Source organism: Triturus cristatus, chromosome 4_2 (assembly GCF_964204655.1).
Source record: "Triturus cristatus chromosome 4_2, aTriCri1.1, whole genome shotgun sequence".
NCBI classification, from domain to species: domain Eukaryota; kingdom Metazoa; phylum Chordata; class Amphibia; order Caudata; family Salamandridae; genus Triturus; species Triturus cristatus.
In genome coordinates, this window is record NC_140586.1 from 746,351,832 (window position 1) to 746,379,159 (window position 27,328).

The 27,328-nt window shown below is 41.6% G+C and overlaps 1 protein-coding gene across 2 annotated transcripts in view; it reads left to right on the top strand.

The window, feature by feature from the left end:
• Positions 1-27,328, top strand: part of FAF1 (Fas associated factor 1) — a 1,868,643-nt gene that overhangs the window by 1,159,990 nt on the left and 681,325 nt on the right. For both annotated transcript variants that reach the window (XM_085602652.1, XM_085602654.1), the window contains exon 13: positions 5,194-5,348. In XM_085602652.1, the coding sequence (XP_085458778.1) occupies positions 5,194-5,348 (155 nt within the window). The remainder of the gene's footprint in view (positions 1-5,193; positions 5,349-27,328) is intronic.

Here is a 27,328-nt window from a genome sequence, read left to right on the forward strand (position 1 = left end):
ATCTGCTGCCGGTGGTGGTCCTGTGGATGCGGGGGACTGTGGCGATGTCTGCCGAGTGAAGCTGGCGGTTCGGGGTGTAGAAGGTGAGACGTTTGTTGAGGTATGCTGGTCTGGCGTTGTGGAGTGCTTTGTGAGCGTGGGTGAGGAGCTTGAAGGTGATCCTCTTGTTGACTGGGAGCCAGTGGAGGTCTTTCAGGTGGGCGGTGATATGGGGGTGGCGAGGTATGTCGAGGATGAGGCGTGCGGAGGCGTTCTGTATGCGTTGGAGTCTTTTCTGGAGTTTGGCTGTGGTTCCTGCGTAGAGGGCGTTGCCGTAGTCCAGTCTGCTGTGGACGAGGGCTTGGGTGACCATCCTTCTAGTTCCGGTGGGGATCCATCTGTAGATCTTTCAGAGCATGCGGAGGGTGTTGAAGCAGGAGGAGGAGACGGCGTTGACTTGCTGGGTCATTGAGAGCCCTGAGTCCATGATGAACTCCAGGTTGCGTGCGTGGTTGGTGGGTGTGGGTGCAGCTCCCAGGGAGGTTGGCCACCAAGAGTCGTCCCAGGTGGAGGGGGTGGAGCCGAGGATGAGGACCTCTGTCTTGTCTGAGTTAAGTTTCAGGCGGCTGTTCTGCATTCAGTAGGCGACGGACTTCACTCCTTCCTGGAGGTTGGTTTTGGTGTTGACGGGGTTCTTGGTGAGTGAGAGGATCAGCTGAGTGTTGTCAGCGTAGGAGACGATGTTTTGGTTGTGCGAGCGGACGATGTTGGCGAGCGGTGCCATGTAGATGTTGAAAAGGGTGGGGCTGAGGGATGATCCTTGGGGCACGCCACAGATGATCTTGGTGGCTTCAGAACAGAATAGGGTAAGGCGGACCCTCTGGGTTCTGTCGGTGAGGAAGGAGGTGGTCAAGTCCAGGGCTTTGTCGCGTATTCCTGCGTCATGTAGGCGTGTGCGTAGGATGTGGTGGCAGACGGTGTCGAAGGCGGCTGAGAGGTCCAAGAGGATGAGGGCCACGGTTTCGCTGTTGTCCAGTACAGTCCTGATGTCGTCTGTGGCAGCGATGAGGGCGGTTTCGGTGCTGTGATTGCTGCGGAATCCAGATTGGGACGGGTCTAGAATGTTGTTCTCCTCAAGGAAGTGGGTCAGTTGCCTGTTGACGATCTTTTCGATGACTTTTGCCGGGAACGGACGCAGGGAGATTTGCCGGAAATTCTTGAGTTCCTTTGGGTCCGCTGTGGGTTTTTTGAGCAGGGCGTTTATCTCTGCATGCTTCCAGCTTTCCGGAAAAGTGGCGGTCTTGAAGGAGCTGTTGATGATCTTCCTGAGTTGGGGCGCGATGATGCGGTTTGCTTTGTTGAAGATGTGGTGAGGGCACGGGTCGGATGGTGAGCGGGAGTGGATGGTGTTCATGGTCTTGTTGGTGTCGACGTGGGTCCATGAGAGCAGGTGGTTGGTGAGGCTGGGGGATGGTGAGTTTGCGGTGTCGGCGGCTGTAGGGAGGGTCTGGGCGTTGAAGCTGTCGTGAATGTCAGCAATCTTGCGGTAGAAGAAGGTGGCTAAGGAGTCGCATAGGTCTTGGATTGGCGGGATGTCGTTGGAGCTGGGGTTGGAGAGTTCTTTCACGATGTTGAAGAGCTCTTTGCTGTTGTGTGCGTTGTTGTCGAAGCGTTCCTTGAAGGAGGTCCTTTTTGTGGCTCGGATGAGTTGGTGGTGCTTGCGGCTGGCGTTCTTTAGGGCTGCGTGGTTGTCCGGAGTCTGTTCATGGCGCCACTTTTTCTCGAGTCTTCGGCAAGTCCGCTTGGATTCCTGGAGGTCGGTGGTGAACCAGCTGGCCTTTCTGTCTGCCTGTTTGAGGGTTTTTTGATCGGGGCGAGTGTGTTGGCGCAGTCGTCGATCCATTGCTTGAGATTGCAGGTGCCTGTGTCGGTGGCGTTTGTTGGTGGTGATGAGCTGGTCTTCGGTGATCTTGTTCCAGCTGCGGTAGGGGATCCCTTGCGGGTGGTGGTGCGAGGTGGGTTTCTTGAAGATGAAGTGGACGCAGCGATGGTCGGTCCAGTGGAGTTCGGTGGTGTGGCTGAACGAGACGTGGTTGCTGGCGGAGAGGATGGGGTCGAGCGTGTGTCCGGCGGTATGGTGGGGGTTGTGACGAGCTGTTTGAGTCCAAGGTTGGCGAGGTTATCGAGCAGAGCGATGGAGTTGCTGTCGTCTGTGTTCTCGAGTTGGAAATTCAGGTCCCCGAGGAGGATGTAGTCTGTGGGTGCAAGAGCGTGTGTGCTGACTGTGACTTTTCCGACTCTGTTCTGCAGGACTCTTTAGTCTGAAATCTCTCCACCTTTGCAAGGTACCACTGTGAAATCCATTCTAAAGGTGAAGAAACTGTGCTTAAAGGTGTCCATCAGAAGAACAAATTACTTAATTTAGTAATGCTCATTCTGGTGACTACTCTGTCTAATGGCGAATTCCTCACTTCCCTTCCACCTACCTATGATGTGGCGTCTTTACCGTCTAAAAAGATCCCAAATTAGGAATCAGAACAATTTGTTCTAGGCTCTAGGGCTGAGAGTGTGGAAGGAGAAAGGTGCTTAACAGTGATATGTCACCATGCAGGGGTGGAGCTTATATGTGGCTCTCCTCAGACACTTTTGGGGTGAAATGGAGTTACGGAAGAGCCATAAGGTGTCACCTACTGACACGTGGGAGCACTGCTAAGAAAATTCTCTGCATCCAGCATGGGAATATTCCAAGGAAAGGTATCATCAATTAAAGTACCCACCACATAGAGCATTACCAAAGGTAAATAACCTGTTTGTTTGCTTGCCACAGTGTTACCTAGAACGGATTTGCTATGAGAATGCTTCCGAATTAGAAAGCGTCTAATGTCCTTTTAGTTCAGTTAAATATGGGCTGCAACTAAAATCAATAGATTGAGTAGTCACTACAGAGGAAAAATTATGTGTGAGCTGATTTGCTCTGGGTTGACACAAATTTGATACATTTCTTGTTCTTACCTTCCCATGATTTGCAGATTTCAGTGCAGACTCTGCAGTCAATACCATGGCAATGGGGGAAGGTAGTGACAGTGTGCTGCGTTTCTCATCCCTCAGCTGCCGCCCACACAGCACTGCTCTTGGCACTCTTTCTGTGTGCTGCAGTATCAAGATACCTTTATTCAGGGAGAGGCAAGGAAAGCCCCGAACTGGAAAGCCAGACTACCCTTACCTCCTACTGCAGAGTTCTCCTGTGACTGTCACCCAAGCCAGTAAAAATGTAGTGAATCATGCAGCACAGTCAGCTCCCAAGCAGCTATAATCGCCCCATCGGAATTGGACGGCTATTGTTCAGTGGGAGGTCAAGAGAGAAAGCTTAAACTGAGGATACCTTTATTATAATAATCCTAATAGGCCTTACATGGGTACAGGAGGTCTGGTTCTCTCACTCACTAGCGGTGGTGGTAGCAACCCATATAAAGTCTTGGGAACATTCCATTCTCCTCAAAAAGGAGCTTGGAGTAATTGTTTATTGGAACCTGGCCTCAATGGGCTGCAAGCTAGCAGTTGTGTCAGAAGCAAATAATGACAGGTAGGCCTTTTTATCGGTTGCATGGATGGGGGAGTGCCTGTTGCTATCTCCCATATTTTAAAGTATTCTGTCGTGCAACAGAATCCTTTACGCAATCCATTTGGGGCGTGGGTTTCAAATGTGTTTGTGGTTTACACCTGCGCAGTAGGTTGTGGGACGAGTAGGCTGCTTGTGACTGACGCAGCTCGGGAATCCATTTTGATTTTAGATGCGACAGTGATCCATTTGATAGAGGTTGGAGAGTTCCTGCGACAGCAATGTAAATTGGAAGGCTGCTGCCCAGCATTTGTGAGGTTCCTTGTTGTGTGCCAGATTCATTGGTATGGAGGATAGGAGGTATATGATCCCTTTGTAGCATAGGAAAACTCTTGTTGCTGTCCTTGAACTAATCTCAGCCACTGGTAATCAGTCGGGACTGCACCCCAGTCCATCATTTTTTGTTCACCAATCCACCTCAGATTGGACCCAAATTAGCCCTGACTGAAATTTATATTCAAGGATTCTATCAATCACTTTTTTGTATTCTCCATTCTGACACCTTAAGTGCAATTGATATGCCCAAACTCTCGTGGTAGCTGCAACAATTGGTAATTTTTGGCAGTATATTCTTGTTTTTCCTTTGGGAGACTTAAACCTTATTGGAATTAAATTAATTGCAATTGTATTAAGGCCCCGTTAAAAATGCCATATTTATGTTTCTCCTCAGCGTGATTATATCATTTGGAGAGGGTTGTGAATTGACTCTATTCTATTTTATGCCAAATGGTCAAATTAATTTGACAACATTTTTTTTAACAATGACCTTGCTAGTTTCTCAAATTTTAGCCAAAGTTGACATATTTAACCATATAAGCCGCTGTTGGCCTCAAGCTCTGTTTACGGGTTTTATCTAGTGACGAGAACAAAAGATTTCCCTCAAAACCTCATCTGGGTCCTACAGTTACGCATATTTTGACAATTTATCCAGAAAATTTGTATTGAAAATGATATGTCATTTAATGAAATTGTTTATACTATAATGCAAACTCGAGTTTGTTGGGGGTGTGTTTTTAACAGTGAGAATATGTTAGGGCCTCGTAGTTTTAGCTAGTGAATTTTGTTTTCATGACTGCTCTCTACATATGTCCTTATGAACACTATTCTATTACATGAATATTTTGCTTTTTTGTATTTTACATTAAAAAAAAGTCTGCGCGTGTTCATATGCTAATGTATTCTCTGTTTAGAACAGATGCAAACACGTAATTTCCTTTAGTCAGGCTCTTAAATCAAAACGGAGTAAAAGTTGTATATTTTAAAAAACGTGGACTCAAAGTAGCTGGACCATCTTCAGTATGATAAAGTGTAAGGAAATGTTATTTGTATATTTGTTTGCATATATAGGGAGGGTTATTTAAGAGCATGTTTTCTTTGTAAATGACTTGGGCGCCCTACAACTCTCAGGCTAGTCCCTAGTATTCTGCCTACATAGTCATGCAAGAGAACAGTGGTGCTGTGAGATGAACTGTTTGACTGTATCCTATAGGATGGAACGAAGGCTAATAAAATCAAATCAACATTTTAAAATCAATCTATAATCTCATGTAATCGAGCATGTAATTTAACTAAAGAATGTGCTTCTGACCTTTCAGAGAAAGCTGCTTGCCATCTATCTCCACCACGATGAAAGTGTTTTAGCCAATGTCTTCTGCTCTCAAATGCTTTGTGCCGAATCAGTAGTCTCTTATCTGAGCCAGAACTTCATTACCTGGGCATGGGACATGACGAAAGAATCAAACAGAGCAAGGTAACAAGTTAAGACACTTTGAAAACTGCTGTTCTAATTATATGTGCAAAGCTACATGAATCATGAAACTATTTCTTATGTCTTAATTAGGTTTGTGTCTTTCTGATTTAAAAAAAAAAAAAAAATACATCACACCTTTGTGCTAATTAAAAGTTCTGGTAATTTTTGAAGTTTGTGTTTATCAAAAACTTGGATTTATTACATAAATTACATCCCATTATATATTTGGCACTCCAAGTTTATTCAAGGTGTGTTAACTACTAGTGAGTTATTGTAGTGTGTTGAACGTTCCACTATATTGACAGCACGCCAGCAGCAGTGAAATGTGTACTATTATCGCTGCCAGGCACCATCCTAATTTTTCAGAGTACAGAGATTACACACTGCAGTGCCCCATGCCTTAAGTAAAGCACTTCAACTGCAGATACCTTGGTAAAGTCCTTTCAGTTGACTTAGGATGTACTTTACAATTATGTCTTCTGGTTTTATGTAATTTATGATTTCACTAATTTAACACAAAATGGTATGGGTCATGCTCTATTAAGATGTTCGATATGATCTTCAGTAATGTTAATTTGGAGAAAAAAGTACGTTTTTCACTGAACTAAAATGTAGCAAATTGGCTGATATTGTAAGTGGAAAGCCGCAAACATTTAGCATTGTCTAACATCAAAAGCTAAAAAAAAATAGGCCAAATGTTTTTACATCTATAGAAAAAAAATGCCATCCTTCTAATTAACTGCTTCTTTAGTGCCTCTCGAGGTCCGTGTTTTGCTGTAGTAGGCATCTTTGCCATAAAAAAGTCTTTTTATATGAATGAAACAAATCTCGTAGCACGTGCATCCTGTATTAAATATTTGAAGGTGTTCATAGATGGACTTTGAATTATTGCATTAATTCTACGCTTATTAAGACCGAGGATGCGAGTTAATTGCATGAAAATTACTGTTTGTGATAAATACAGACTCTTACTAATTACACAGATTTCGTATGTAAAAGCCGTTAGGTTTAGTATCCTAGAAACAAGCATCAAACGACAACAAACATTAAATTGCGTAAAAATGACCCAACAGAAGCCCAGCTGTTCATTCAGGTGCCCTATTCAAGCCGAAGATGGCCATATCAGAAATGCGACAACGGCTATCCAAGTAACAACTCTCGCAGAACATATGGTAATAAGAACCAGAGAATACGGCGTCTCTTTTGTTCTGAATATAAATGTTGGTTTTTCACAGAATGTCAAAAATTTTGAACTGCAGGAAAGTCCAGTTGGATGTGCAATGGCTTAGTTCTAGCGTATGCTAATTGATTTAGTCGCCTTCGTTCACCCTTTCTTTTCGGTACACAGCCTGCAATGTACCCCTGTTGTTCACAACATTTTCCCTTTGATATGCATGTTCCGACCAGCGCATTAGGATTGCAAGGGATACCCTGAGGTTGTATGAATGGCTCCCAGAGACTGGGTTATTGTGAGCCTGACAAGAATCGAGCTTTATCATTTTTAAGTGAGCTTGTGGCTTTCAGCTATCATGACATAGCAGAAACCACAGCAGTATTTGTACAGCCTCCACATCGAAGGCAAACTGGGGGATAAGATGGATGCAGGGCACGTCATGCTATGATATTACACTGCTAACGTGGTGACTGCTTAGTCGTGCCCCGTGCACGCTTGCCATTGCTTCTGTCTGACCAAGTATAAAACCAGATAGAACTTTTTAATGGTTGGCATGGTTGTTTTAATTAGCCTGCTCTGTCTGACTTGCATTGAGGGATGTTGTACTAGGCAGAGGTACCATGTTGCATGCCTGTGTTTGGTTGCTGAGCCGTTTCAGCTTACTTTAGAGCTTAACGCATCCTGACCTCTGGTTCGGATGGGAACCGTCTTGCAAAGGCAGCGAGCATCTTATCGGGGCATGTGTTTGCTACATAACGAGGACGTGCAGTGCAGTTTCTTTTCTTGAAACGGGGTTGAAAACAAAGCCAGCTACCGGGGACGTTTCTGGTTTAGACTTCATAGGCCGAGTCTTGGCTAAACATTCTGCACTGACTATTCACTGGTGCTAAGGAGTCTCCTCCCTTCCTTTTATTCTTCATTTGAAGTAGAAGGAAACACTATTCCTTAACCATCTGTAGTGGCGAAGTTCAGATGGATACCTGCTGTTGTTTTGTTCGCCTCGCCATTTCATTCTGCAGTTCCTTTTATTTTACAATGACAAAAATGGCAGTGTCGTTTCTTTTGAAAAGCGGTGTTTGAGGTTTTTTTCTTATGACTAACAATTAACAGGCATATAATTGCTTTGTTGTGCTTTACTAAAGAACTCTGTTAAGTAGCACAACTTTGATACACTAGTAAGTCCAGTTTTCAGGTTAGGCAGACACCTGTGGCGACCAAAGCGGCTTAGCAGAAAGAACCAGTACAGCTGTGTTCTATTAACTCCTTAAAACCCTGTTAAACACAAAATAAAGTTCTTGTTTGAGTTTCCACGGCTATTTCTATGTATCAGTTTGCTTAATCTGAAGTGCACTTGGTTACAAAAGGCTGTTTTTCTTGTCTTATTTCGTTCGACATTGCTGCATGTGGACTCATTCATTTTATAAATCGAAGTGCTTAATGTGTTGAACTACAATTAGTGCACACGGAAAGACCACAAAACAAATTGCGTTTAGCGTTAGTTTTAGAATAGATGGACAAGAAAAGTGTTTGACGATTAACAGCATCTGGCTGAATTCCGGAACCATTTTAACAGTTGAAATAATTGTGTGCATGTCACTTTACTCTATTACCATTTACTATAGATCATCAGTTAAAAATCAATATTATAACATTTAGAGGACATCGAAACTAGTTAAAAAAATGAAATACTGCAGAGGGCATCAAACTTTTTGTTCAAAATAATTTGGGGTTAAAATAAATCTGAAAGAGCGGCTTTATAAAAATTCGAGGAGCATAGATCACCTTCTATATTAAGCCAGTGACCTCTCTGCCCAGACTTCCTAGACTGTTGCATATTTTACATTTTGTTACTTTTGCCAGATGGTCACTTGTTTGTGGACGGCCTCAGGATTGATAGCACAACCTCCTCAAAAGTAATCTTCAGTATAACTGTTCATGTTAAAATAATATTTATTCCAGTGGGATAGTATTTGAGCAAATTTCATTTCAAATAGGGGGATGTACTCATCATGGTTGTGCCTGATCACAAACTTATCATACAAGCCAGACCTGCCAACCCAGATACTGCCACCATGTGTCTCTTCACGCTGCCGGCAGGTGAAAAGCAGGTTTCTCCTGGCGGAAAAAAGCCTGTGCTAGAAACCAATGAACCTAGTAGGTTTCCAGCTTCTGTGCAGTGGACAGGCACTACTGAAGTCCAGAGCAGGAAGTGCAATCTCCATAGAGCATCTGAAGCTTTTGTAAGTCAGAGTGGCCCTCAAGCTGTGCTTAGCACTTAACCCCCTCCACTTCTCCATGGCCCCATCCCCACAGGAACCCTCCATTGCAAGTCTGGCATTAATGGGCTTAAGTCCCTATCACCTCTCCCGACACTGCCCCCCCTTACTACTCCGCCCACACAGTACAAATTTGATTTAATAATTTAATAAATATACTGGTGTAAATGCATAAACTTCTAATTAGTGTGAGTTCAAGATTAACTGTAAATGAAATGGCATTTTAGATTCTCTTGGACTTGAACCACTTAGACATTTTCCTGAATCTCCGAGCTCATTACCAAAAAAAAGTAAATCAGTTACCTGTTCATCCAATCTAGATAAACAAATACGTGGTGTAGGTAGAGACTGTGAAGTGCGTTCGTGGGGTTTTTGTTTTAAGTGACTGTGGCCAACCTATTGGTTTTGTTGTAAGTGACTGTGACATCAATTGGTAAAAGCTATTAAAGACAAATCTGTAGGTTTTTTTGTTGACTTTTAATGCTCAGTGTTAGACATTGTCAAGTTACTTTAATGGTTGTTTAAAAATGTTGCCAGCATGTTGTTGATGTTATCTAAATAAATCTAAAAGAACATTTTAATTTATTGCAGAATATAAACAAGAAAAACTTCATGTGCAATATTTCTTTGTATAGCTGCCTCAACCACTGAAAATGGTTGGTGTTAGCCTTTTTCTGATAGAACTGACAAATATTCCAAATAACAATAATTTCCAGTTGAATTCATATGTGCAAGGCTTGACCTTGAAAATCTAAATAAAAATCACAGGAATCTGGCCCTCTCGCCTGAATGTTTTAGGAATGCCAGCATGGTCGAAAATCAGAAAATTAATAGTTCTTACACCCCACCTTGCACCACCCCATTCGACCCATTTGTAACAGAGAATTGTTTCATAGTGGAATGGAGTAAAGGTTCAAGTAGTGAATGGGGCACGAAGAGGCATGAACTTCATTTATAGCATCGGCTGGAACATTTCTATCCAAATGCTGTAGAAAAGAACACATTTTTCATTCATCACGTCAATAAACCGACTGTTTGGAAGTACAAAAGCCAATAAATGTATACATTCTGTATGTTAAAAAGCTACTGTATACATACAAAAACATGAGGGCCACATCTAAGTGCACTACAGATCAGAGCATATATAATAAACTTAACAAGACGACTACTTACCTATTTGAGTTGTATAAGCAAATTAAAGTGTTTTTACAGTGTTAGGTTTCCCTTTGGAATAATTAACTTTCATTAAGTTTGAGTTTCAAAAACGGAATCTTTAGTGTTCATGTAGTGATAGACTGGCGTGGAATGTCCAGTGAAAGGCCGTTCCAGTGGGTGCGTCAGAGAAGGTAGAAGGCCTGGAATCTGAACGGTGCACAGGGTTGTGTAGTTGAAATTGCCTCTTTAAAAGAGGATCTGGGGGGTTTGGGCATACTTAGAATGTGACATTTTGCTGTAGGGTCTGTGTTGGTGATGAAAATTTCCATCTGCATGGTCTCAGTCCTGTACCCTCACCATTATAGTCACTAAACCTGTCCTATTGACCCTATTTTTCTTTTTGTTATGGCAGTTTGGGTTTTCTCGCCACTTTTAGGTTTTGATTTGCTGGGCGGTGCAAAGTATTTTGCAGTTTAGCGAAGAAGCTATATCTAAATTATTATTATCACCTTCATCAGTTGAATACCCGCGAAGACTTGGAACCAGGTTAGCTCAAGATCATATTCAGTTACTATCAAATTAAGTCAGTTGTAGAAAGGTGATTTTGAGTCAAATGAAAGTAAACTAAGCTGACGCCCTACGGTTATTAATAATGTGCTCACATGTTTAGAAATTTGAATTCATAACGAGTATGATCAAAGGAGTCTTTCCTTTTCTGTTAAGTATGACATGTATGATCTTGTCAAAAACCAAGTTCACTTTTCAGGTTTGATTGCAGAAGAGAGGTGGGCCACCCATTTAAATAAGTTATGGGATTCTAAATATAATGCTAGTCCTCTGGATTCACATGCCAGATTCTGAAATCATTGGAATGAGACAAATAAGAATTCTTATATCTGTCCTTAAATTAAGTAGAACAGCTGGTCCTAATAATATTCCTGCTGTAACAATAACAACCAATGTAGATTGTTGGACTTAAAATGTGTCATTTTTTTCTCCAATGGCTAGCTAATACACGTCAAGTATGGAGTGATGCATGTTATGAAGCCAATACTTTAACAAGCATTGGCATAGCCAATAGGTCTCGCCTTTGGGACCTTATAAGTGTTTAGCCATGCAACAGTTGCATAACTAAATACTTATAAGGTCCCAAAAGCGAGACCTATTGGTCATGCAAAGCGGCCGTGAGGCCGCGAAAGTGATCGTGATCGCGATCAAACATCAAAGCGGCCGCAAAAGTGAAAGTAATCGCGGTAAAGCGCGGCGCGCCCGCACACATGCACTGTAGCTCTAGGCTGGCCTGGTAGCACTTTTTGGAGCCCTCTCAATAAGTCTCGCCAGACCAGCGCATGCGCTGGGTCAGCCGAGACCAAAAAGGAGATGGAAGTGTGGCTGGTAATCATAAAATAAGATAATAATAAGATGATATATATAGATCACTGAAAACAACCATAGGTTTCAGAGACGTTATAGTTAGAAATTAGCATTTAAAAAACCTTAGAAATTCACGGAAAAAACATAGGTTTCAGGGGAGTTATAGTTAGCTGCCCATTTCACTCATACAAAACCATAGAAATTCCTCCTTTATAGTTAGTTCGCTAACTATAACTCAAGCGCCCGCAATGCACTGCTGATGATGTCACATATTGCATCATTCATGACATGGTCAGTGACATCACTGATGACATCATCCACTGAATGTGGTTTAGTATGAAATTTAAATATGTATTATATATATACCAATCTGTATTGAAGATTGAGTGGATATATAACTGTCTGGATGGAGGATTTAGTAGCTGTCTGACTGTCTTTTTAAGTGAGTAATTAAAAGTGTCTCACTTAATACAAGGATTAGTAACTAAACTATGTGAATGTGTGCAGCACTGTCTCTGTTGTTGTATAACATGCTGCATCAGTTGGTCACTAACTACATGAGTGTGTATATTAGTTATTGATTAGTTGGGTGAGTATTTGTATGGGACACTAAGTTTGTGTGTGGTTGAATGGTGTGTGTGTAACTCTATGCATAGATGTGTGAATGGTTGATTGACTAGGTGTATGGGTTTAAGAGTGCTTGTGGAAACAGTTGTTTCGGTGACTGAGTGTATTTATTTGTGTGTTGGTGAGCGAATATATGTTTTAGTTGTACATCTTCAACAAAGTAAAAAATATAAGGCATTGTATGTGAGAGTTGGTGTATATAAATAAGTATGTGTAAGAGTCAGTGATTGTGAGAGTAACTATATGAATGAGTGTATAATTGTAATGGTGCTTTTTTAACATATTAACGATGAGTTACTATGTGTTTGAATAAATGAGGTGTTGTTGGATAATTGTGTAAGTGAGTAAATTTAAGTGGGATACATTTTTTTCATGAGTGAGTAGGATGACTGCATAACCGACTAAGATGACTGCTGATGTGTAAATGTCTATATATGTGTATAAGTGCATTTGATAGTGTTCTATTAATTAATGACTGCATGTATAGATGATTTTGTTGTTGAATGGGTAGTTGTGTGTGTAGACTTAGGAATCAGTGAGTGGGTATTTAGTAACTGGTATTGGTGTGTCAGTGGTTTCAAATATGGTACTCTGTATTTTACAGTGAGTGATGAAAGGTTATACTAGTGTATGATGAGGTGTATCAGATTGTCAAGTGGATGATGTCATCAGTGATGTCATTTGAGATGTCATCAGTGATGTCATCAGTGATGTCACTGACCATGTCTTGAATGATGCAATATGTGATATCATCAGCAGTGCATTGCGGGCGCGTGAGTTATAGTTAGCAGAACTAACTATAACGGAGGAATTTCTATGGTTTTGTATGAGTGAAATGGGCAGCTAACTATAACACCCCTGAAACCTATGGTTTTTTCTGTGAATTTCTATGGTTTTTTAAATGCTAATTTCTAAATATAACGTCTCTGAAACCTATGTTTTTTTTCAGTGAATTTCAAAGGTTTTTTAAATGCTAACTTTTAAGTGTGATAGTAGTTATATCTATTTTTTTGTACTGATTTTCTACATTTTTAACTGTTTATTTATAAATTATTTATTCATTAAATAACGTTATATATTTTTCTGAAAATTGCAAAAAAAATGTTTTAATTAAAACTGAAATATTGATTAATTTTCTTGTTTTCATTTTTTATTTTTATTTATTTATATAACTTTCTTTAAAAAAAAATCCATTTTTTTCGGAGTCGCGCACTCAAAGTGTACACATCACGGTGGGTGCGCGCATTCTAGCCGCCATTTTAGAAAAGTCATGAAGGATCCGCGTATGGTGTGCGACGGCTGCGTGTTTTTCAGTTACATCATATACATTTAATATCACGTGATATGCACGATTGGTATGCGACCAGTCTGCGACTCCTGCGCATTCGAGACACATGCGCATTACGGTACGAGATGTTTGCGCGGTTGCGGGTCCCGCGTGACATCATATACGTGCTGGTGCGTGCTGGGTGCGCGACTCCCGCAAAAAAATTTATGTTCCAAAATGATATGTGTCTTTAATATACATATTAGGCAAGAGATTATGTAAGATATTCATCAAAATAATATATTTGTACTTATAATAAACTTATATTATTTTTAAATATATTTTCGCGAAGTCGGGTGCGTGCATCGTGAGTGCAGAAAACCAGGTCAGCAGAGCTGCTGTAGAGCCAGAGAACCAGGTCAGCAGAGCTGCTCTAGAGCCTAAGAACTAGGTCAGCAGAGCTGCTGTAGAGCCAGAGAACCAGGTCAGCAGAGCTGCTCTAGAGCCTAAGAACTAGGTCAGCAGAGCTGCTGTAGAGCCAGAGAAACCAGGTCAGCAGAGCTGCTTTAGAGGGAGAGAACCAGGTCAGCAGAGCTACTGTAGAGCCAGAGAACCAGGCCAGCAGAGCTGCTTTGGAGCCAGAGAACCAGGTTAGCAGAGCTGCTTTAGAGCCAGAGAACCAGGTCAGTAGAGCTGCCCTAGAGCCTAAGAACCAGATCTGCTCTAGAGCCAGAGAAACAGGTCTGCAGAGCTGCTGCAGAGCCAGAGAAGCCAGGTCAATAGAGCTGCTTTAGAGGGAGAGAACCAGGTCAGCAGAGTTGCTCTAGAGCCAGAGTACCATGTCAGCAGAACTGCTTCAGAGCCATAGAACTGGGTCTACTACTCACTCTCTACTACTCACTCTACTACTCACGCTCTACTACTCTCTACTAACTGTCTACTACTACTCTCTCTACTACTCACGCTCTACTACTCTCTACTATTCACTCTCTACTACTCACTCTACTACTTTCTACTACTCTCTACCACTCACTCTCTACTACTCTACTACTCACTCTCTACTACTCTACTGCTCACTCTCTACTACTCTACTACTCACTGTCTACTACTCACTCTCTACTACTACACTCTACTATTCACTCTACTACTCACTCTCTACTACTCTCTACTATTCACTCTCTACTACTCACTCTCTACTACTCACTCTCTACTACTCACTCTCTACTACTCACTCTCTACTACTCACTCTACTACTTTCTACTACTCTCTACCACTCACTCTCTACTACTCTTCTACTCACTCTTTACTACTCACTCGCTACTACTCTCTACTACTCACTCTCTACTACACTCTCTACTACTCTCTCTCTACTACTCTCTACTACTACTCTCTACTATTCATTCTCTACTACTCACTCTACTACTCTACTACTCACTCTACTACTCTTTGCTGCTCTCTACCACTCACTCTCTACTACTCTCTCTCTACTACTCACTCTCTACTACTCTCTACTACTCACTCTCTACTACTCACTCTACTACTCACTCTTTACTACTCACTCTTTACTGCTCACTCTCTACTACTCACTCTCTACTACTCACTCTCTACTACTCACTCTCTACTACTCACTCTCTACTACTCACTCTCCACTACTCGCTCTTTACTACTCGCTCTCTACTACTCACTCTACTACTCTCTACTACTCTCTCTGCTACTCACTCTCTACTACTTTACTACTCTCTACTACTCGCTCTACTATTCTCTACTACTCACTCTACTACTCTCTACCACTCACTCTCTACTACTCTACTACTCTCTTTACTACTCGCTCTCTACTACTCTCTCTACTACTCTCTCTCTACTACTCACTCTCTACTACTCACTCTACTACTCACTCTACTACTCACTCTATTACTCACTCTCTACTACTCTCTACTACTCTCTACTACTCACTACTACTCACTCTCTACTACTCTCTACTACTCACTCTCTACTACTCACTCTCTACTACTCACTCTCTACTACTCTCTACTGCTCACTCTCCACTGCTCATTCTCTACTACTCGCTCTCAACCACTCTATACTACTCACTATACTACTCACTCTCTACTACTCTACTACTCTCTACTACTCACTCTACTACTCTCCACTACTCACTCTCTACTACTCTCTACTACACACTTTCTACTACTTGCTCTCTGCTACTCGCTCTCTACTACTCTCTAGTACTCACTCTACTACTCACTCTCTACTACTCTCTACTACTCACTTCCTACTACTCCACTACTTTCTACTACTCTCTATCTACTACTCACTCTCTACTACTCTACTACTCACTCTCTACTACTCTACTACTCACTCTCTACTACTCTCTACTACTCACTCTCTACTACTCTCTCTACTACTCTCTACTACTCACTCTCTACTACTCTCTACTACTCACTCTCTACTACTCACTCTCTACTACTCACTCTCTACTACTCACTCTCTACTACTCACTCTACTACTCACTCTGATACTCACTCTCTACTACTCACTCTCTATTACTCGCTCTCTACTCTCTACCTCTACCTCTCTGTACATGCACACATATGCACATATATTTATGCATCTGCATTTATATATATGTATGTGCATATATATATTCACATAAAAAACCATAGGTTTCACACACGTTCTAGTTAGGAATTAGCATTTAAAAAACCTTGCAAATTCACTTAAAAAACCATAGGTTTCACACATGTTATAGTTAGGTGGACATTTCACATATTACATCACTCATGACATGGTCAGTGGCATCACTCATGACATCACTGATGACATCATCCTTGTGATAGAGTGGCGGTCGCGCTAGTTATAGTTATCTGAACTAACTATAACGGGGGAATTTCATTGGTTTTTTACGAGTGAAATGTCCACCTAACTATAACATGTGTGAAACATATGGTTTTTTAAGTGAATTTGCAAGGTTTTTTAAATGCTAATTCCTAACTATAACATGTGTGAAACCTATGGTTTTTTAAGTGAATTTGTACGGTTTTTTAAATGCTAAGTTATGTATGTATTTTTATATATCTTTTTATTTTTAGGTTTTTCACCGTGCGCGCACCCCACGATTTAAAAAAAAAAAAAAAAAGTTTTTTTCACCCTTCGGGGTCCTTCAGGGACCCCCTGACAAACAGGGGGTCAGGAACTCTCTACCCTGCCCGCTTTTCACGTTCGCCACCTCTCTTTTTCAGTGTCGCACCCAAAACAAAAAAAATGGCGGACAACACTTCCTGATTTTGACCGATTCGAATGTTGACTGACATGTAACCACCAATCAGAATTACGCTCGCGCACAGCACGGTGCGCGCACGGTGTGCGCACGGTACGCGCACGGTACGCGCATATAGATATTTATGTACTTTTAACTGCAATTTTGTCAGGAACTACTGTACAGATTGACTCCATATATGCAAAAGGCACATGCCTGACCTGAGGACTACCTCTCTGCCAAATTTCACGTAATTCTGTTCAGCCGTTCGGGCTGTACCTTCGACTAAAGGTCCTATGGAAAATAACAAAACGCGTTTTGGGACCCCCCTTTTTTCTCGGCCCCCGCTTGACGAATCACTCCGAGACTTTCAGGGTAGGAGCTGAGCGGACCGCCCCATTAGTTTTGAAAATTTCGCGTGGATTCATCAACCGGTGCCAAAGTTATTCAAAATAGAATTTTCAGATTTCCGATGGAAACACGGTCCTAACTATAACTATCTACTGGCGACCGCCAGTAGATAATATACATATATAAACATATAAATATAATCTGCATATCTATATAAATATAAATGCATGCAAACATATACACATACATATGCATGGTATGTACATGAAAGTTTGAAAAACTCTAATACAAGCAAAGCTAAAAAGCCACCTAATTACAAACAGAATTGCTTTAACTTAAACGAGGGCGAGACCTATTGCATTTTCAATGCTTGTTTACTTTGATTCCATCAAGAAGGCATTCAGATGTGTCACACATTTTCCATAAATTCTGAATGGTAGCACTCTAGTTTCTCATTAGATCACTGTAGTAAAGCTACTGCTCACTAGGAAAGTCTGCTTCTGGTATTCAAAGTGCATGTTTCAGCCTGCATGTCAGAATTTTTTAATGAAATGGAAGAGGATTTGGGAAGTCAAAATGTGCCCTAATCTTTCTTTCTGCAGCACTAATTATAATTTCTATGGCAAAATGAACCCCCTCGTTTTGTTCCTTTGCAAATTAAATGTTTTAAGTGTTACCACTTAATTCCAATCAAGATTGCACCAGATGTGCCATACTTTTGTCATAAGTAAGACTGTTAGCGCTCTAGTTGTTCTTTAAAACACTCTGGGACATTCTGTCATTGGGCTATACTTGGGCTACATTTCGGTGATATTTGTGCTACATTTGGGCTCTTTTGTCTCTGGTGGCCATCTTGGGAGACTTATTTGTTTCGAAGTTTCCTAATTTCCTCATTTACAACAGTCTCCTCAGTAGGAAATACTTTCAGGTTTTTTACTTTCATTCCATCAAGAAGGCATTCAGATGTCACACATTTGCCATAAATTCGGAATGTTAGCACTCTAGTTGCTTATTAGATCACTGTAGTAAAGCTACTGCTCACCAGGGAAGTCTGATGCTGGTATTGAAAGTGCATGTTTCAGTCTGCATGTCAGAATTTTTTAATGAAATAGAAGAGGATTTGAGAAGTCACTCAAAATGTGCCCTAATTTTCTTTTTTCCGCACTAATCATAATTTCAATGGCAAAATGAACCTCCTCATTGTCTTCCTTTTAAATTAAACTACTCACTCTCTACTACTCACTCGCTACTACTTTCTACTACTCACTCTCTACTACTCTCTCTCTACTACTCTCTACTACTACTCTCTACTACTCACTCTACTACTCACCCTCTACTACTCACTCATCTGCTCTCTACTACTCTACCACTCACTCTCCAGTACTCTACTACTCACTCTCTACTACTCTCTCTCTACTACTCACTCTCTACTACTCACTCTACTACTCACTCTCTACTACTCACTCTCTACTACTCTCTACTACTCACTCCACTACTCTACTTCTCTCTACCACTCACTCTCTTCTACTCTACTACTCACTCTCTACTACTCTCTACTACTCTCTCTCTCTACTACTCTCTACTACTACACTCTACTACTCACTCTACTACTCACTCTACTACTCTCTACTACTCACTCATCTGCTCTCTACTACTCTACCACTCACTCTCTACTACTCTACTACTCTCTCTCTACTACTCTCTCTCTACTACTACTCCCTCTCTACTACTCACTCTCTACTACTCACTCTCTACTACTCACTCTACTACTCACTCTCTACTACTCTCTACTACTCACTCTCTACTCACTCTCAACTACTCACTCTCTACTACTCTCTACTACTCACTCTCTACTACTCTCTACTACTCACTCCACTACTCTCTACTACTCTCTACCACTCACTCTCTTCTACTCACTCTCTACTACTCTCTACCACTCACTCCACTACTCTCTACTACTCTCTACCACTCACTCTCTTCTACTCACTCTCTACTACTCTCTCTACTATTCACTCTCTACTACTCACTCTACTATTCTCTACTACTCTCTCTCTACTACTCACTCTCTACTATTCTCTACTACTCTACTACTCGCTCTCCACTACTCGCTCTCCACTACTCACTCTCAGCTACTCGCTCTCCACTACTCGCTCTCTACTACTCTCTACTACTCTCTACTACTCACTCTACTACTCACTCTCTACTACTCTACACTACTCACTCTCTACTACTCACTCTCTACTATTCACTCTCTACTACTCACTCTCTACTACTCACACTCTACTACTCTATACTACTCTACACTACTCACTCTCTACTACTCTCTACTACTCACTCTCTACTACTCACTCCACTACTCTCTACTACTCTCTACCACTCACTCTCTTCTACTCTACTACTCACTCTCTACTACTCACTCTCTACTACTCACTCTACTCTCTACTACTCACTCTACTACTCTCTACTACTCACTCCACTACTCTACTACTCTCTACCACTCACTCTCTTCTACTCTACTACTCACTCTCTACTACTCTCTACTACTCTCTCTCTCTACTACTATTCTCTACTACTCACTCTACTACTCACTCTACTACTCTCTACTACTCACTCATCTGCTCTCTACTACTCTACCACTCACTCTACTACTCTACTACTCACTCTCTACTACTCTCTCTCTACTACTCCCTCTCTACTACTCACTCTACTCTCTACTACTACTCTCTACTACTCTCCACTACTCTCTACGACTCTCTACCACTCACTCTCTTCTACTCACTCTCTACTACTCTCTCTCTACTATTCACTCTCTACTACTCACTCTACTACTCTCTCTCTACTACTCACTCTCTACTATTCTCTACTACTCACTCTCCACTACTCGCTCTCTACTACTCGCTCTCTACTACTCGCTCTCTACTACTCACTCTCTACTTCTCTACTACTCTCTACTACTCACACTCTACTACTCTATACTACTCTCTACTACTCACTCTCTACTACTCTCTACTACTCACTCTCTACTACTCTCTACATGGTATGTACATGAAAGTTTGAAAAACTCTAATACAAGCAAAGCTAAAAAGCCACCTAATTACAAACAGAATTGCTTTAACTTAAACGAGGGCGAGGCCTATTGCATTTTCAAAGCTTGTTTACTTTGATTCCATCAAGAAGGCATTCAGATGTGTCACACATTTTCCATAAATTCTGAATGGTAGCACTCTAGTTTCTCACTAGATCACTGTAGTAAAGCTACTGCTCACCAGGAAAGTCTGCTGCTGGTATTCAAAGTGCATGTTTCAGCCTGCATGTCAGAATTTTTTAATTAAATGGAAGAGGATTTGGGAAGTCAAAATGTGCCCTAATCTTTCTTTCTGCAGCACTAATTATAATTTCTATGGCAAAATGAACCCCCTCATTTTGTTCCTTTGCAAATTAAATGTTTTAAGTGTTACCACTTTATTCCAATCAAGATTGCACCAGGTGTGCCATACTTTTGTCATAAGTAAGACTGTTAGCGCTCTAGTTGTTCTTTAAAACACTCTGGGACATTCTGTCATTGGGCTATACTTGGGCTACATTTCGGTGATATTTGTGCTACATTTGGGCTCTTTTGTCTCTGGTGGCCATCTTGGGAGACTTATTTGTTTTGAAGTTTCCTAATTTCCTCATTTACAACAGTCTCCTCAGTAGGAAATACTTTCAGGTTTTTTACTTTCATTCCATCAAGAAGGCAGTCAGATGTCACACATTTGCCATAAATTCGGAATGTTAGCACTCTAGTTGCTTATTAGATCACTGTAGTAAAGCTACTGCTCACCAGGGAAGTCTGATGCTGGTATTGAAAGTGCATGTTTCAGTCTGCATGTCAGAATTTTTTAATGAAATAGAAGAGTATTTGAGAAGTCACTCAAAATGTGCCCTAATTTTCTTTTTTCCGCACTAATCATAATTTCTATGGCAAAATGAACCTCCTCATTGTCTTCCTTTTAAATTAAACTACTCACTCTCTACTACTCTCTACTACTACTCTCTACTACTACTCACTCTACTACTCACCCTCTACTACTCTCTACTAACTCATCTGCTCTCTACTACTCTACCACTCACTCTCTACTACTCACTCTCTACTACTCTACTACTCTCTCTCTACTAGTCCCTCTCTACTACTCACTCTACTACTCACTCTACTACTCACTCTACTACTCACTCTCTACTACTCACTCTCTACTACTCTCTCTACTACTCACTCTCTACTACTCTCTACTACTCACTCCACTACTCTACTACTCTCTACCACTCACTCTCTTCTACTCTACTACTCACTCTCTACTACTCTCTCTCTACTACTCTCTACTACTACACTCTACTACTCACTCTACTACTCTCTACTACTCACTCATCTGCTCTCTACTACTCTACCACTCACTCTCTACTACTCTACTACTCTCTCTCTACTACTCTCTCTCTACTACTCCCTCTCTTCTACTCACTCTACTACTCACTCTCTACTACTCTCTACTACTCACTCTCTACTCACTCTCAACTACTCACTCTCTACTACTCTCTACTACTCACTCTCTACTACTCTCTACTACTCACTCCACTACTCTCTACTACTCTCTACCACTCACTCTCTTCTTCTCACTCTCTACTACTCTCTCTACTATTCACTCTCTACTACTCACTCTACTACTCTCTACTACTCTCTCTCTACTACTCCACTACTCTCTACTAATCACTCTCTACTACTCACTCTGTACTACTCTCTACTACTCACTCTGTACTACTCTCTACTACTCACTCTCTACTACTCTCTCTCTACTACTCACTCTACTACTCACTACTACTCACTACTACTCTCTACTACTCACTCTACTACTCTCTACTACTCACTCCCTACTACTCACTCCCTACTACTCACTCTCTACTACTCTCTCTACTACTCTCTCTACTACTCACTCTCTACTAATCACTCTGCTACTCTCTCTCTACTACTCACTCTCTACTATTCTCTACTACTCCACTACTCGCTCTCCACTACTCGCTCTCCACTACTCGCTCTCTACTACTCGCTCTCTACTACTCGCTCTCTACTACTCTCTACTACTCACTCTACTACTCACTCTCTACTTCTCTACTACTCTCTACTACTCACTCTCTACTACTCACTCTCTACTACTCACACTCTACTACTCTCTACTACTCTCTACTACTCACTCTCTACTACTCTCTACTACTCACTCTACTACTCACTCTCTACTTCTCTACTACTCTCTACTACTCACTCTCTACTACTCACTCTCTACTACTCACTCCACTACTCTCTACTACTCTCTACCACTCACTCTCTACTACTCTCTCTACTACTCACTCTCTACTATTCACTCTCTACTACTCACTCTCTACTACTCACTCTACTCTCTACTACTCACTCTACTACTCTCTACTACTCACTCCACTACTCTACTACTCGCTACCACTCACTCTCTTCTACTCTACTACTCACTCTCTACTACTCTCTACTACTCTCTACTACTCACTCTACTACTCTCTACTACTCACTCTACTACTCTCTACTACTCACTCATCTGCTCTCTACTACTCTACCACTCACTCTCTACTACTCTACTACTCACTCTCTACTACTCTCTCTCTACTACTCCCTCTCTACTACTCACTCTACTCACTCTACTACTCACTCTCTACTACTCTCTACTACTCACTCTCAACTACTCACTCTCTACTACTCTCTACTACTCACTCTCTACTACTCTCTACTACTCACTCCACTACTCTCTACGACTCTCTACCACTCACTCTCTTCTACTCTCTCTCTACTATTCACGCTCTACTACTCACTCTACTACTCTCTACTACTCACTCTCTACTACTCACTCTCCACTACTCACTCTCCACTACTCGCTCTCTACTACTCGCTCTCTACTACTCGCTCTCTACTACTCGCTCTCTACTACTCGCTCTCTACTACTCTCTACTACTCACTCTACTACTCACTCTCTACTTCTCTACTACTCTCTACTACTCACTCTCTACTACTCACTCTCTACTACTCACTCTCTACTACTCACACTCTACTACTCTATACTACTCTCTACTACTCACTCTCTACTACTCTCTACTACTCTCTACTACTCTCTACTACTCTCTACTACTCTCTACCACTCACTCTCTTCTACTCTACTACTCACTCTCTACTACTCACTCTCTACTACTCACTCTCTACTTTTCACTCTCTACTATTCACTCTCTACTACTCACTCTACTACTCTCTACTACTCTCTCTCTACTACTCACTCTCTACTACTCTCTACTACTCTACTACGCACTCTCCACTACTCACTCTCTACTACTCTACTACTCTCTTCTACTCTCTCTGCTACTCACTCTCTACTACTCACTCTCTACTACTCACTCTCTACTAACTCTCTACTACTCACTCTCTACTACTCACTCTCTACTACTCACTCTCTACTACTCTACTACTCTCTCTACTACTCACTCTACTACTCACTCTCTACTACTCCCTACTACTCACTCTACTACTCACTCTCTACTACTCTCTACTACTCACTCTCTACTACTCTACTACTCTCTACTAATCACTCTCTACTACTCACTCTCTACTACTCTCTACTACTCACTCTCCACTACTCTCTCTCTACTACTCACTACTACTCTCTACTACTCACTCTACTACACTCTACTACTCATTCCCTACTACTCACTCTCTACTACTCACTCTACTACTCTCTCTACTACTCACTCTCTACTAATCACTCTGCTACTCTCTCTCTACTACTCACTCTCTACTACTCACTCTCCACTACTCACTCTCTACTACTCGCTCTCTACTACTCCCTACTACTCACTCTACTACACACTCTACCACTCACTGTCTAGTACTCTCTCTACTACTCACTCTCTACTACTCACTCTCTACTACTCACTCCACTACTCACTCTCTACTACTCGCTCTCTACTACTCGTTACTACTCTCTATGCTACTCACTCTCTACTACTCTCTACTACTCACTCTCTACTACTCTACTACTCTCTACTACTCTCTACTACTCACTCTCTACTCACTCTCAACTACTCACTCTCTACTACTCTCTACTACTCACTCTCTACTACTCTCTACTACTCACTCCACTACTCTCTACTACTCTCTACCACTCACTCTTCTACTCACTCTCTACTACTCTCTACTACTCACTCCACTACTCTCTACTACTCTCTACCACTCACTCTCTTCTACTCACTCTCTACTATTCACTCTCTACTACTCACTCTACTATTCTCTACTACTCTCTCTCTACTACTCACTCTCTACTATTCTCTACTACTCTACTACTCGCTCTCCACTACTCGCTCTCCACTACTCACTCTCCACTACTCACTCTCCACTACTCGCTCTCCACTACTCACTCTCTACTACTCTCTACTACTCACTCTACTACTCACTCTCTACTACTCTACACTACTCACTCTCTACTACTCACTCTCTACTACTCACTCTCTACTACTCACACTCTACTACTCTATACTACTCTACACTACTCACTCTCTACTACTCTCTACTACTCACTCTCTACTACTCACTCCACTACTCTCTACTACTCTCTACCACTCACTCTCTTCTACTCTACTACTCACTCTCTACTACTCACTCTCTACTACTCACTCTACTCTCTACTACTCACTCTACTACTCTCTACTACTCACTCCACTACTCTACTACTCTCTACCACTCACTCTCTTCTACTCTACTACTCACTCTCTACTACTCTCTACTACTCTCTCTCTCTACTACTCTCTACTACTATTCTCTACTACTCACTCTACTGCTCACTCATCTGCTCTCTACTACTCTACCACTCACTCTACTACTCTACTACTCACTCTCTACTACTCTCTCTCTACTACTCCCTCTCTACTACTCACTCTACTCTCTACTACTACTCTCTACTACTCTCTACTACTCACTCTGTACTACTCTCTACTACTCACTCCACTACTCTCTACGACTCTCTACCACTCACTCTCTTCTACTCACTCTCTACTACTCTCTCTCTACTATTCACTCTCTACTACTCACTCTACTACTCTCTCTCTACTACTCACTCTCTACTATTCTCTACTACTCACTCTCCACTACTCGCTCTCCACTACTCGCTCTCTACTACTCGCTCTCTACTACTCACTCTCTACTTCTCTACTACTCTCTACTACTCACACTCTACTACTCTATACTACTCTCTACTACTCACTCTCTACTACTCTCTACTACTCACTCTACTACTCACTCTCTACTACTCTCTACATGGTATGTACATGAAAGTTTGAAAAACTCTAATACAAGCAAAGCTAAAAAGCCACCTAATTACAAACAGAATTGCTTTAACTTAAACGAGGGCGAGGCCTATTGCATTTTCAAAGCTTGTTTACTTTGATTCCATCAAGAAGGCATTCAGATGTGTCACACATTTTCCATAAATTCTGAATGGTAGTACTCTAGTTTCTCACTAGATCACTGTAGTAAAGCTACTGCTCACCAGGAAAGTCTGCTGCTGGTATTCAAAGTGCATGTTTCAGCCTGCATGTCAGAATTTTTTAATTAAATGGAAGAGGATTTGGGAAGTCAAAATGTGCCCTAATCTTTCTTTCTGCAGCACTAATTATAATTTCTATGGCAAAATGAACCCCCTCATTTTGTTCCTTTGCAAATTAAATGTTTTAAGTGTTACCACTTTATTCCAATCAAGATTGCACCAGGTGTGCCATACTTTTGTCATAAGTAAGACTGTTAGCGCTCTAGTTGTTCTTTAAAACACTCTGGGACATTCTGTCATTGGGCTATACTTGGGCTACATTTCGGTGATATTTGTGCTACATTTGGGCTCTTTTGTCTCTGGTGGCCATCTTGGGAGACTTATTTGTTTTGAAGTTTCCTAATTTCCTCATTTACAACAGTCTCCTCAGTAGGAAATACTTTCAGGTTTTTTACTTTCATTCCATCAAGAAGGCAGTCAGATGTCACACATTTGCCATAAATTCGGAATGTTAGCACTCTAGTTGCTTATTAGATCACTGTAGTAAAGCTACTGCTCACCAGGGAAGTCTGATGCTGGTATTGAAAGTGCATGTTTCAGTCTGCATGTCAGAATTTTTTAATGAAATAGAAGAGTATTTGAGAAGTCACTCAAAATGTGCCCTAATTTTCTTTTTTCCGCACTAATCATAATTTCTATGGCAAAATGAACCTCCTCATTGTCTTCCTTTTAAATTAAACTACTCACTCTCTACTACTCTCTACTACTCACTCGCTACTACTCTCTCTCTCTACTACTCTCTCTCTACTACTCTCTACTACTACTCTCTACTACTACTCACTCTACTACTCACCCTCTACTACTCTCTACTACTCACTCATCTGCTCTCTACTACTCTACCACTCACTCTCTACTACTCTACTACTCACTCTCTACTACTCTACTACTCTCTCTCTACTAGTCCCTCTCTACTACTCACTCTACTACTCACTCTACTACTCACTCTACTACTCACTCTCTACTACTCTCTCTACTACTCACTCTCTACTACTCTCTACTACTCACTCCACTACTCTACTACTCTCTACCACTCACTCTCTTCTACTCTACTACTCACTCTCTACTACTCTCTCTCTACTACTCTCTACTACTACACTCTACTACTCACTCTACTACTCACTCTACTACTCTCTACTACTCACTCATCTGCTCTCTACTACTCTACCACTCACTCTCTACTACTCTACTACTCTCTCTCTACTACTCTCTCTCTACTACTCCCTCTCTACTACTCACTCTACTACTCACTCTCTACTACTCTCTACTACTCACTCTCTACTCACTCTTAACTACTCACTCCACTACTCTCTACTACTCTCTACCACTCACTCTCTTCTTCTCACTCTCTACTACTCTCTCTACTATTCACTCTCTACTACTCACTCTACTACTCTCTACTACTCTCTCTCTACTACTCCACTACTCTCTACTAATCACTCTCTACTACTCACTCTGTACTACTCTCTACTACTCACTCTCTACTACTCTCTCTCTACTACTCACTCTACTACTCACTACTACTCACTACTACTCTCTACTACTCACTCTACTACTCTCTACTACTCACTCCCTACTACTCACTCTCTACTACTCTCTACTACTCACTCTACTACTCTCTCTACTACTCACTCTCTACTAATCACTCTGCTACTCTCTCTCTACTACTCACTCTCTACTATTCTCTACTACTCCACTACTCGCTCTCCACTACTCGCTCTCCACTACTCGCTCTCTACTACTCGCTCTCTACTACTCTCTACTACTCACTCTACTACTCACTCTCTACTTCTCTACTACTCTCTACTACTCACTCTCTACTACTCACTCTCTACTACTCACACTCTACTACTCTCTACTACTC